Genomic DNA, 13,301 nt, shown 5'->3' on the forward strand with positions numbered 1-13,301 from the left:
CATTAGTGTCAAACCTGTAAACGAACAGTTAAATTAATAAATTAAATATGAAATATTTTTACATAAAAATGAAATGCACAGTATGGAAAACAATGCTGAGGCACTTAAAAAAACAGATGAAGCGATTTTTGGTTCCATCACATGGCCCTGTAAAGATAAGATAGTGCTACAGTACCTAGTGCAATTCAAGTGGCTGTGTGTGATTAGACCTACAACATAATAAGAAATAGTGCAGCATCACGTGTAGTACACTTCTGTTCCTAAGTGAATAAGGTAAGTTATAATTGAAGTGTATATTGATCTTCAAAAAGTCAGTTTGTCCGTCTACACCTCTTTCATTTATGTGGGCCTGCATTTTGCCAAAAATGATGCATTCCACAAAGAAAGCTGAAGGACAGGCAATGTGTTGTAAGCCTTCTGTTTCAAAATATCATGGAGCACAGAATAATGAAACAAGTTTTCTATATGAGATGGTTGAACCTAACAAAAACACAGCTTCATTTGGCTTGTAGCTACAGTCACTTAGCGATCATAAATATTGGGTGGATGGGGATGTCCAAGATAACAGTCCTGCATGTCTTCTATTCCATGTGACTGATCTTAGAACAGTTTATAAGCTTGAGTGTTAGCAGCCTGTGATGTAGTCCAGATGGCTAACAATGCTATGCAGAGAGTTTTTAAGACGATCCAGTGTCACCTTTTCCATGGTAAAGGAGGCGTTTTCATGCTGCTCCTTCAGGTCTTCCTTTATGTTTGACTGTTTGGGCTCTCTAGCCATACAGCCCATGATACTGTTAAGGTGCTGTAATATGCTGCGAAGATTCTCTATGTCACTCAGCATTTGTTCCACGTTTTCAATTGGAATAATGGACAGAATGTTCTGGAACACTTCAAGAGTTTCATCTATCTGTTCCAGGCTCAACAATAGTTGCTTATTAGGTATGAAGTCCAAACCGCTAATCGTCAGACTACTGGGGTAATTGAGCTAATAGGATAAAATAAAAGAAAACATAAGTTATTGGTCAGTAAGTAAATAATGTTATACATATTTATAATGAAATCCTGTCCACCAATATCTGAAATTGTAAATTAGTGTGCAGAAATCATAAAGTCTTGGACTTTTAAAGACTTTACACTTTTATAAATAAAATCATAAACCCCATTTATTAAGGTCATTCCATAAGAAAATCCATTCTTTCACTTAATAGACTACATACCATGGAATCTGCATGTAATGCTGGCTGCTGGGATGCCTCCTGTCACAATACCGACAGCGGCATCCCGATGGTTGGTATCCTGACGGGTCGGGTAAGTCTACTTACCCTTCCTCCTTCTCCCGCTAACCCCCCCTTCTTGTAGTCTAACCCTAACTCTAACCACCCAACACCTTAACCCTAACCCTCCCCGTTAGTGCCTAAACCTGTCTCCCCCTTCATGCCTAAGCCTAACCCTCCCCCCTTAGTGCCTAACCATAACCCCCCCCCAGTGGTGCCTAACACTAACCCTCTCCCCTTAGTGCCTAACCATAACCCCCCCCCAGTGGTGCCTAACCCTCTCCCCTAGGGATGCCTAACCCTAAATTCCCCCCCCCCAAAACCTAACCTTAACCCCGCTACGCTACCTAAACCTAACACTCCGCCCGCAGCTAACAGCTAAAGGCACCCCGGACTAACCTCATTCGGGCTGGCATCCTTCTGGATTCTGGCGTCGGGATTAAGATAGTCATCATATTTTGACACCTATCTTATCCAGCGTCGGGATTCAGACCGGCGGCATGCTGTCTGCCGGTATGATAACTACAGCCATGCTACATTTGATACCTTTACACAGCCAAAGTAACACATCTTCATTGCACCCTGTGCCACTGCTGCCCCTCTCCCATGAATGCATGCTGTCATCAGGCTACTCCTCAGGGGGTGAGTTGGCGGGAATGCGATCACCAGAGCAGGGCACACTGCCCGAACCATAAGGATGCTCTGAGCAGCAGTACAGGGTGCATGGTCAAAGTGTCTGAAGGATGCTCCAGCAGGCATTGCAGCACGAAAACTGGCTGCAGGGTGCCGTTTGAGACACCATGGTATCCAGATGCAGAGGCTGCGACGGTGCCTACCCCAAAAACCGGCCGCACCGTCCTCCTTACGGCCCGTACCTTACATATTTTTATCTATTCAAGAATGAGATAAAATACATTTCTACTTGTCATCACATAGAAATATTTTAGCCATTAACAAATATTTTCAAAGAAACATTGAATGTAACTGATGTGAATGATTAAATATTCAGCACTGTGTAATATAGTGGTGCTACAGTATATACATAAGCGCTAATAAATAAATTATTAATGACATTAACTATTGATTTTCACTGGAAACCTTAATGCAATGGGGACAAGAGCCAGAAACAGGAACAAAACTACAAGAATAGAAATTATAGGCCCTGATTCAGAGCCGGACGCTCTGACCAGAGCGCTCGCTCTGAATCAGGGCCCACCTCCATTAATAATGGAGCGTCCTCCTGGACGCTCGTATAGCTGTGGGTCACCATCCACAGCATATACGAGCGTGCAGGATGATGGTCGCGATGGTCTTGACCATCGCGACCATCGAAACTGCGAGCAAAAGCCTGCGGTTGGGTTTTTCATCCGCAAGGCCAGGAGTGATTTTGGCTCTATCAGAGCCAAAATCACTCCCACTGACATCACTAGTGATGTCAGTGGGGCCGGCTTCAGACGGTAGGCATTCCCTTGGGAACGCCTCCATCTGGCAGGCACGCCCACCAAAGGGGGCGTGCTGTCAGTCACCATCGACAGCACGCCCCCTTTGATGAGACACTACGAGCGAAGGAAAGTCCTTCACTCGTCGGGTCTCGCACATGCGCACGACGGAGCTCCCTCCGTCGTGCGCATGCGCAGTGGGGACCATCGACCCACTTGCGAGCGGACAGCCGCAAGTGGGTCTGAATGAGGGCCATAATTCCAAGCTAATATCCCTAATAGTAGATTATACTAGATAGTTCCTGATAGCCTGTGTCAGTTTCTCTCGTTGCTTATACAGTATGCCACTTGATTAGATTGTGTAACTGAGGAGGGAAATGTATCAGCAATAAATATATTGGTGCTCCTACTAGGACAGATGTAGAGCCTTCTCCCCTTTAGTTTGTCAGCAATTCTTGCAGGTTACTTAAATATCAATTTATTTTAGTTGTTGATTTCTTGGATAATATTTTACTATGCAGCACACTGCTTATTCGTTATCTGTCTGCATTCAGATGTACCCAGGGGAAGCAGTTACTGTTACCTTATAACATTTTGCCCAATTAGGTTCCAAAATCAAAATAATCCCAAATCATTCCCAAACTAGCTTTGATTAGTAACCAAAACGAACCTATTTTATTTTAGTCTGAGCAGTTGTTTTGCATTTCCATATGTCTCACCTGTATTGGATGCTCCTGGATTCTCGTTATCAGAATTCTAGAGAGCATCTTTGCGTCAGCCTTGATTAGATCAGTTGTTATTGGCAGACCCTGGCACAGCGGCAGCCACACCCATAAAAGTCCATATAAGGAGAGCTGCATGTTTCTCTCAAACACAACCCTAGAATAAAACATAGCTTTTGTAACAAAGACCAGATGAAGATGCATTAAATAACCATGTCTCAGTGATACAGGTAAACCATGTTATGTTACCAGGGCCATATGTTGTAATTTAAAAAAAAGCACCAAGAGGTTGCAAGGCTCCTGCAACAACACTTCACACATTGGACCTATTTATGAATTGTATTATAAATGTATAAATGATTGTGCTATGCTGCATGAATTGTAGAAGTGTACCTAAATGCCGCCAAGCTACACAGGTTTTATGGAGCAAGGAAACATTAGGTTGAAGGGGCCAGTGGGAGAAGTTGGTTCCTTGTACAGTGCAGAGTAGGTGCACCAACATGCAAAGTTTTGTTGAGCAGCACAAAAATTAGTTTTCATGTAGAGAGCGAGATAATTAAAATGAGAAAAAGAGGGAATGAGTGTGCACTTTAGGGGCATTCCTTGCTGTGTGTAGGGGTGCACAGCTATTTCAACCCAGAAAAACTCATTCATTTTAGCCCAGCTGTCAACTTTTTGGAGATCAGGTATCGTTTTGTATTAAACACATTTTGCACGTCAGTTGAAAAACACATTTCTAGACACTCATTTCCAATGAACAACAAAGCCTAAAATACACAAAGGTGCCATATGTAGTAAAGGCTGTCCCAATGTCCCCCCTGATTATTTAAAGCTATACATGATGCTAAGCATAGTAGTACTATAAGAAATGTTATTGCAGTGGTTAAATCAGAAGTTTATAATTTTGCATTATATATTGTATGGGCATATGTATCTGAGAATGGAAAGCAGATATTTGTTTTTATGTGTATAAAGCAGACCACTGAAAGTGTAGTTATGATGCCAGGCATTTTGCACGGTATATCCAGAGTGCATCTAGTGCAGGCCAAAAACATTCTGTTAGGTTAATAGGAGGGTGCCTTTTTGTGTGGGAGAGAATTTAGTATATAACCTACACCAGGACAGGGCTTAAAATTTAAAATTAATGTACAGTATAATACAGTAAGTTACTAATAAAGAATAATAATTTAAATAATAATAATAATATATATAAATCCTGTGCTTCTCTTGAAAATAATTTAGTGTCTTTTAATTTGAATTAATCTCTTCCTACTAGGAACTTTAAGAGGCATATTTATTAATTTTTGCGGTTTCACCCCAGTATTTAAGATTCCTTATCACCACAATTTGCGGTAATAAGGAATCTTTGATCGCCGGAATGTACACTATTATTACTAAGCTGATCAGCAAGAAGTAAAGATCCCATATGCGATCAGCGCATGTGCAAGCGGGCGTCATACAGACGGGATCTTGCGGATCCCTCTCATGAAGAAATTTACGGTGAATAGCCCATAGGCTACAGGAGCTAACGCCATTTAGCAAACGTGGCCAAGGTTGGTAAATTGCACAAAATAGCATCTGCCATAGAAACCTATGGAGGCTGCTATTGCGATCGGCAATGGGGGAACCAAAGCAATATATCCAGTATCTGCTGTGGAACCCCTGTAATACATCCAGGGTATGCTTACATTGTGTGGACGTTTTCAGGAGTTTCCCGCAAAATTTGTTAATAAATATGGCCCTAAATAGGTAAACATAAATAAATTGTATCATTTTTTGAGGTAAATCGAAATGCAAGTGGACGTCATGGGTAAGGGATCCTACAAATCCCTCTCCCAAAGAAATTTGCTGTGATTAGGCCATAGGCTGTGGTGGCTAACACTATCTGAAGATGGCGTTAGCTGCATAGGCCAAGCAGTGTCATGACTTGCATGTAAGAAAGTTCCACTGGTGAAAAACTTTAAACTCAGAATATCACTTTTAATATGTGTCTATTTGTCAGGCCTGCCAAAAGAGTAAATCCTTTATAAATTTAGATACAGTTTGTAGTACAGTTTATGTATATTGTTCTCAAACAGTACAGTATAAAGTATATCCCCTTTGGGCAGAGCTTTACTGGGAGGTACTGCACACAGTACAGAACAATGTGTTGCCAAATACTAACTTATCCTTATTTCCCCTTACTATGTTCAACTTCTAACACAATGGGCAGATGTCCTTTGATGATCCCGTACTTATAAGTACTTGGCAGTTCAGAATGAGAGAATCTGGAATCACACTTATGCCAAAAGTCTTCCTTTCTTTTCCACAAAGTACAGTAAAAACCTCTGAACAAGGTTCAAATATGTCACTGGTTTCATGCAATGCAACCATAAGAACTGAAATGCTTCACATTTTGATTTGTTGCTATTACTAAATAACATTAATGGAATATGAAAGTATTGGAAACGGAATGATAATGTGACTACATGCACACCCTAATGTATACATATCTATGTAATCATAATACATTCTGCTGTACATGAGAGCAGCCATCACCATTGTCATCGGCACTTACATCTACCCCACGTTAGGGTCATATTTGGCATCCAGAGAGCATACACGTGACTCAGAATATTAATAAACTCTGGCTAAATGCCCACACCACACCCTGTGGGCAGGGGCAGCTTGAGGGGCAGGCTGCGAACATAGGCTGGACGAACTCAGATTTTAGTTAGTACAATGCACACTAACAACAAAATAATGAACAAACAAGGTAAGCCAAGAGGGCTGGCTGGGGGCCTGAGCTGTGTCTGATCAGACATGATAGCATAAGATCGATGCTGAGCATGGCTTGAGGGGGCTCTGGAGCTAGACTGGCATAAGGAGCAAGCACTGGCCCATGAGGAGGGGTGCTCTCACTGAGTTGGTTCAGATGGCATATAAGGGGCATGGCATGAGGGGGCTCTATGGCATTAGTGTCATACTGGTTTAATAAAGAGGCATTATGGCTGAGAGGGCTCTTAGCAAGGTATATGAAGAGGCTCTGATGCCATATAAAAGGGGCATGAGATGGCTTGGCATATATGAGGGGCTCTCTGATGCTATGTATAGAGTTATGAAGTTCTTTACTAGAGTGGAAAGAAAATGTCCTGAAATAAAATGGTCACAACCCTACTGCAGAGTTGGCCACACCCCTAAGTACACAATATAGGTAAAAAAAAGTCAAAGGTCAGAGGTCCGATATGAGTGACCCACGACATGCCTTGCGCCACATATCATTATGCTTAACCTGAGATATGTTAATTTGTGGTAAGGGGTTAAGGGGGCTCCAAAGGAAATTTTCGGCCTCGACTCCACTTGGTCTAGAACCAGCCCCTGCCCGTGGGCATCAGCCAGAGTTGCAATTCAGTTACCACTGCATATAAATGACTGAGGTGCAAATCACACACACACTTACTGCACATGACTCAGGATCAGGGCCAATGTGTCAGTTAAAAAGGGAATAACTAAATTATTGTACATATCTGTCATTTATGTACAAATTGTCCAGTCCAGATATAAAACACTCTATGAATAAATCTGTGTAGTAATAAGTAGTATATTCCATTAGTACATTATAGACATATTTAGCCCAGATTTTTATATTTGTTCCTTACACTGCTTTCCTTGCAGTTAGCTCAGAATGATCTCATGGATACTGATCACTCAGTTTTTTCTTTGCAGACACATGTCTGAAATGAGCTGAGTCATACAAAATCTCTGCTTTCCCCTTGCTGGGAAGTCACAGCCTCTCAGCTTTCATGCTTCAAAGAATTTGGCAGTTTGTTACTGGTTTTTATACTGAATTCAACTAGTGCTACTGGGGACAGGCATTCCGAAATGGCCTTGAAGTATGCAGTAACAGATTGTACAATTAAAGGTTGTTTTCCAGATATAGCTAATATACAAAATCACTTGGAATTATAGACACACACTGTAAATGTTATTTTAAAGTATTTGATCATTGAAAATAAAATCAATGAAACTGCATGGGGCTGATGCAGTGCTGAACCCAAATCTATTTTGTGGATGTACAGTATCTTGTGTATTATCGCACTGCGCTCCTATTGTGGGTGATTACTATTATTATTACATTTCATTTATAAGGCACCGCAAGTGGTCCACAGCGCTGTAGATATGTCATTAGTAGGACAGTACAGGGTACACAGAACATTACATCACAATACAGTAACTAAAGCATAAACAGAGCACAAGTAACAATTAGCACCACAATTCTCAGTACACAATACAATACAGCTGGGAAGGTGCTAGAGAAGAGGGCTGTGAGAACAGTGGTGAGGAGGACCCTGCTCCTAGGAGCTTACAATCTAGGGTGATTGAGTCGTATGCAAATGAAGGTCGTAACTGGATGATAGCAGGCATTCACATGGAGGCAAAGTTTAATGAGGGTGTATTGGTGCAGTCGCCGGCTATGTAGAGTTGCCTGTAAGCATAATTACATCTTCTCAGAGGGATCTTCCACCAAGGATAGGGCTGGTGCAAGTGTGAAGTGATAACAATGGGGGCTATGAAGTTAAGAGTACAAAAAGGATGGTCTAGCTGCAGATATGGGTACAATTCAGCATACGGGTGAATATCTGCATTTAGGGCCTGATTCAGACCGCTCCCGAGCGTATAGCGCTGGCAAGCGGGTCAATGGCGGCCCAGTGCGCATGCGCGGCGTGCACAATGGTCGAGCGCGAGCCCTGGAGCGAGTGAGACCTTCACTTGCTCCGGAGCTCGCAGCAAAACGGGGCGGCTGTCGATGCTGATCGACAGCTCGCCCCGTTTTGTAGGTGGGATGGGGGGGTGGCTGAACAAACAGAGGCGTTCCCGAAGGAACGCCTGCCGTTTGTGGGCAGCCCTACTGACATCACTCATGATGTCAGTAGTGGACTTCCTGCTCTATTAGAGCTGGAAGTCCACTTGGCATTGCGAGTGCTGAGACCCTACCACAAGGGTCTCCTCGCAATGCCGATGGTCGCGATAATCGCGACCATCGCCGGACCGCTCGTACAAGCTGTGGGTGGTCACCCACAGCTGTGCGAGCGGCCTGCAGGCGGAATTAAAAAAACATAGGGACGCCCTGATTCAGAGCGAGCGCATGCAAATAGCATGCGCCTCTGAATCTGGCCCTTAGTTCTGTACACGCAATGCGGGTGCAATAAAGGCCAACTTGCATTCATACCTTTCTGTGTTCTAGGCAATAACAATTAAACAGTTCACTGTTGATTCTTCAACTCTCAAGGAGCTATTAGGCGTATTAGAATAGTAATAAGAGTAGATAAATCTTGTTACTTAAAAACAAACGGATTGAACAATATGAAAGTAATTTTTTTCTTCAACTATCATCATTTCGGAAAAATTGCTAAATCCTAACGGTATAGTTGGAATACAACATGAATAATTACTTGGCAAGTGGAAGGCATTATAAAACATAGCAATAAAGAACAGCAATGTGAACTGATAAGTAGCACTTGTATAAATACATAATACTATTAAAGCACAGAAAGTGTGTTATGGGTTATATAAAGAGTATTCTAAAGTAAAGGAAGTCATTTGTTATGTAGTAGTTTCTATGGAATGTATGGAGACGAAATGTGAAACATCTCATTGTTACAGGTTAATATTATATTAATCAATCTGGGAAAAGCTACAGGAATTCAATGTTGTTTTTAATGATAAATAACATGAAAGGGCAGTACTTTAACATTGTTTGTTTTCAAGTGACTCATTTAAAAATAGTTTAAAATACACAGTTTGTGGTTATTAAGATTACACAACAGAGTATAGGGTCTACCACCACCATTCTTTATGATGTCCAATTTTAAAATTAACTGATAAATTAGGAGAGCAATAATTACAAAGTATAATGCATTTGCACGATTGTCATTCTCTAATCACTCAGAATAAAATGACAACAATAATCTCAGTCTGTTCCTGGCCATGAAGGTATCAGAAAATCAGAAGCTGGAAATTAGTTGGAAAAACAACGTAAAGTAATATTTAGGTATATTTCATGGGTGGCTTTAATTGTATAGGCAGAATTATGGAAACGTTTATTTCCTGTTTCAATAAAATTATATTTATTGAAATATGTTAGTTAAAATGAAATCCTATGTAAACATATAATTGTATATAGTTGTGTGTTTGACCCCACAATCTTCTGACATCAGATTGTCAAAAGTGGCACATCTCTTCTGTATGCTGTTTGTGCTTAGATGCTGGGATCAGCTTATACACATGGAAAAGCATAGTGCTATTAAGATTCTAATATCCTGATTGACTGCAAGTAATTCTACATCCGGTAAATCTCCTGCTCATCCATCAGTAGCACAAATGTGTTAAAGATGTCCGTAAATTACAATTATAATTATGCTTTTGTATGCATACACATTAAATCTTATGGGATAACTCAGAGTTTTGGAATTACTTAATCCTGTCATACCCTAGCTCCATGGGTGTAGCTATAGCAGGTGCAAGATGTGCCATATCAATGGGTTCCAGAAGCTTAGGGGTCCCATGACCCAGCTCATATCATGGTCTACCATGCTCCTGAAATTGCCTGCTAAGAAATTGGGTCCGGCCCATTGCCTGGGCCTGATACGGAGAGCTCGTCCATGGCAAGCTTTGTCTCTCCCTCTCAGTAAAGCTTCACACTAATATGATCCATCTCCCACATTCCTGTCTCATGCTCACAGACATAGCTGAGCTAATCAGTAAGCCCACCACTGTCGGAGAGTAGGCTTTGTGAAGCTGGGGTGTTGGAGATTAGGACTGTACCAGGTGTGGGAGATTAGGACTGGTGTTATAATGTGAGCAAGGACACTAATATGGGGAGTAAAATGAACTGGAGCACTATTATTGTATGGTGCATAAAGTGAACTAGGACAATATTATAGGGTATAGAATGAACAACCACTTTTGGGAGAGGTGTCTCTCTAGAAGCATTGAGAAGGTGCCCCTTCAAAATGTTGCTACGAGGCCCACAAAGTTCTAGCTACACCCCTGCCTACCTCGATATATATCCCCTAGGTCACAGCTTATATAAATTTTGAACATGAGAAAGGCATATGCCAGTTATCTTGCCATGGGATTGGAAATCCCTACACATGCCAGGTCTCGTTCTGCTCAAAAGTATCAAAACAACAAAATCCATTAAGTAACAAATGAAATTAGTATTTTCTAGCAAACAGTTTGCATGTAGAGTTACAAGTAATCAGAGAAATTGATAATTTCAATGAGAGAAAGCATCCACAGTGCACCAATGAAGGTGGCGAAAGAACCCTATCAATATCCAAAGTTGTGGGGCCCATACATCTAGCCTGTATAGTGACAATTCCCCATTCTGATGATGCTGGGGTCAGGGGATCGGAGAAATACAACTTGGTGGACAATCTCAATTTCTTGATTCTGACCTGAAAATAGTCAGAATCGTCGAGTTGGGGATTTTTAACATATTGAATTTCCCCAATTCCCTAAGAGGATCTCCAATCATCGATTGCATTTTTGATTGCCAAATGGCGGATCGGATCATCATTGGCAGAACGGGAAACGGGCCCTACATTTATCGCCACCATTAAATTAAGCCCAGAGATGTGCCTAGTTATTCTGGGCCTGACTTGGTAACTGAAAAATGTCTTTTAATTTTCTTTACTAAGTGGGAACTATAAAATACTAATAATGTCAGTGTAACCATGATTTCAATTACCATCAAGTGAAATCACAAATATGTTAAATTAATACTTATGAATGAATGTCCTAAGTTTTGTTCCTCTCGCTTTCAAACTGTTGCGTGAGACGTTATAGACCTGGCCATTTGTCAAGTGTGCTTTGCTCTAGGTCTGATTTTTTTGAATGGAATGTGGAACTTACAGTAGTAGTTGAATAATTCCATTCACATTGTGATTACACATGCTCCTATAGGAACATGTTTGGGAGGGTTTGAGGGTTTGTTGGTTGACATGATGAGTCATCCAGTACTTAGATTCTAACAAGATCAGACACTGTGTGTAATGTCAGCACATGTAATGTAGCTTAGTTGGAAGAGTGATATGTGTGGTAAAAGCAGACTGTCATTAAGTTAGTGGATTGTTTATGATGGAGAACATGAAAGAAAATAATTGTAAAGTTGGTAAGTACTTATTTTTGATCAAACTAAAATATGTATGTTAGTAATGCTGATTTTAGGTTAATGTGCAGGGAGACTTTGAGAACACATAGTAAGTATATTATTAAACATAAAGAAAACATTTTTGTGCTTTGCTTTTAATGCCATTTAGTGCATGGCCTGTTACAAGGTAACAGGTGCCTTAAATTGAGAATGAGAAAAAGCTATAACAATTTCAATTCAAATGGACCAAAGAAATACTCAGCTCATGGAGACAAAATGCAAAATCACAGGAATGGTTGAAGAACACACAATACTTTGTTTACAGTAACATCCACTACAAAGTAAAATGACATTAATAACAAGAAGAGGCTGATGAGCATAACTGAGCTCATAGGATCAGTTTTAGAGGGATATGAGAGCTGCTATGACATGATCAATAAGAAGTAAGCCTGAAACTTATTGCCACAGTTGCCACTAAGTATAAATGACTGGCTGACAAAGGAACTTGTCAGTTGTTCAAGGATAATTTGCTGTACAGACCAATAGGAAAATTAAGATAAATAGGAAGAGGAAATTACATAATACAGCATGTAAAACTGTTTTTCGTGAAACCATATTCTACTAACAGTTCATGCAGTGTTGGCTGTAATGATATAATGTAGCTTGTCCTCAATGTGCTTTCACTTTCACTCCAGTCTAAAAGTTTTGTAAATATCAGACTAAATTAATAAACTGTCTTAAAAGTTAGAGTTGCAGCTTAAATTCATGTAATAAAACATTCAAATGTATTATTTTTAATAAGTAAAACATAACAAAAAAAACACATAACTTTCTATAAAACATTGTGATTTAAAATATCTAAACTTCAGTCATGTTCTATCATGTTAAATATATAATATTCTGTGCTCCAAAAAATGTATATTCACTATAGCCACAACTATATAAATCTTGGCAGCTCCTTTGACATGGCATAGCTGAAATATTTGTGAATAGAACAGAGTTCCTTACCTTTCCAAGCCTGTCTTAGTTTGAATGAAGTGTGAGTGAGCCCATCTTTTTTCTGTCTTTATATAGTCAGAGCAGCACACACATTGATTGCTTCATGATATTATTACTCATCCCAGAAGCTAGTGCAAAAGGGATGCTGTCACTGTCACTTCATTCACACGGTTATAACATACACATGTATTTTTTTACTCTTACTTTCCGAAAGCCCCAGAGGCATTTTACTCATTTCAGGACCATGAAACTTTTAAGAAAGCTTAAATGTGCTTCAACTTTCATTTTTGACTGTATCCATATAAATGGTTATTTCATGAGTGTGTTCAAATCTATAAGTCATTTTTTTAAGATAATAAAACAATTAACATAACAATTTGTCTGTGCCATTTATTTTTACTTTTAATGACTATATTTTTATTGCGTTATTATACTTCTACATTAAATCTTTTTTATGGGTTACTGACCGCTTGGTCAAACTTTTGTGAAAGCCAGATTTATCAGCCCAAAGTGATACGCTCAGCTGCTGCATTGCTTGGATGTTATATTGTGGGATCTTCAGCCATGGTTAATCAAAGCTTACATTCTTGCTTTTAGTGTCTAAAATGTTGCTTTTCTTTGCCAACAAATCTTCAAGGAAACACTCTGTGGCTGAAAAAAAATAAAGGTGCGCATCCACTAGCAGATAAGGGAACGACAGTACGATTACAACATTGTAATCGTACAGTCGTTC

General features: G+C 40.2%; 1 protein-coding gene across 2 annotated transcripts in view; it reads right to left on the reverse strand.

Moving 5' to 3' along the window:
• Positions 1 to 625: 625 nt before the first annotated feature.
• The window catches only part of LEP (leptin), a 61,900-nt gene continuing 49,224 nt past the window's right edge, over positions 626 to 13,301 (reverse strand). For both annotated transcript variants that reach the window (XM_088468856.1, XM_088468855.1), the window contains exons 2-3: positions 3,433 to 3,592; positions 626 to 985 (exon numbers count right to left, since the gene is read on the reverse strand). In XM_088468856.1, the coding sequence (XP_088324982.1) occupies positions 626 to 985; positions 3,433 to 3,573 (501 nt within the window). In that variant the 5' untranslated portion in view covers positions 3,574 to 3,592. The remainder of the gene's footprint in view (positions 986 to 3,432; positions 3,593 to 13,301) is intronic.

Source organism: Taudactylus pleione, unplaced genomic scaffold, assembly GCF_031769625.1.
Source record: "Taudactylus pleione unplaced genomic scaffold, aTauple2 ptg000086l, whole genome shotgun sequence".
In the NCBI taxonomy this organism is placed as follows: Eukaryota; Metazoa; Chordata; class Amphibia; order Anura; family Myobatrachidae; genus Taudactylus; species Taudactylus pleione.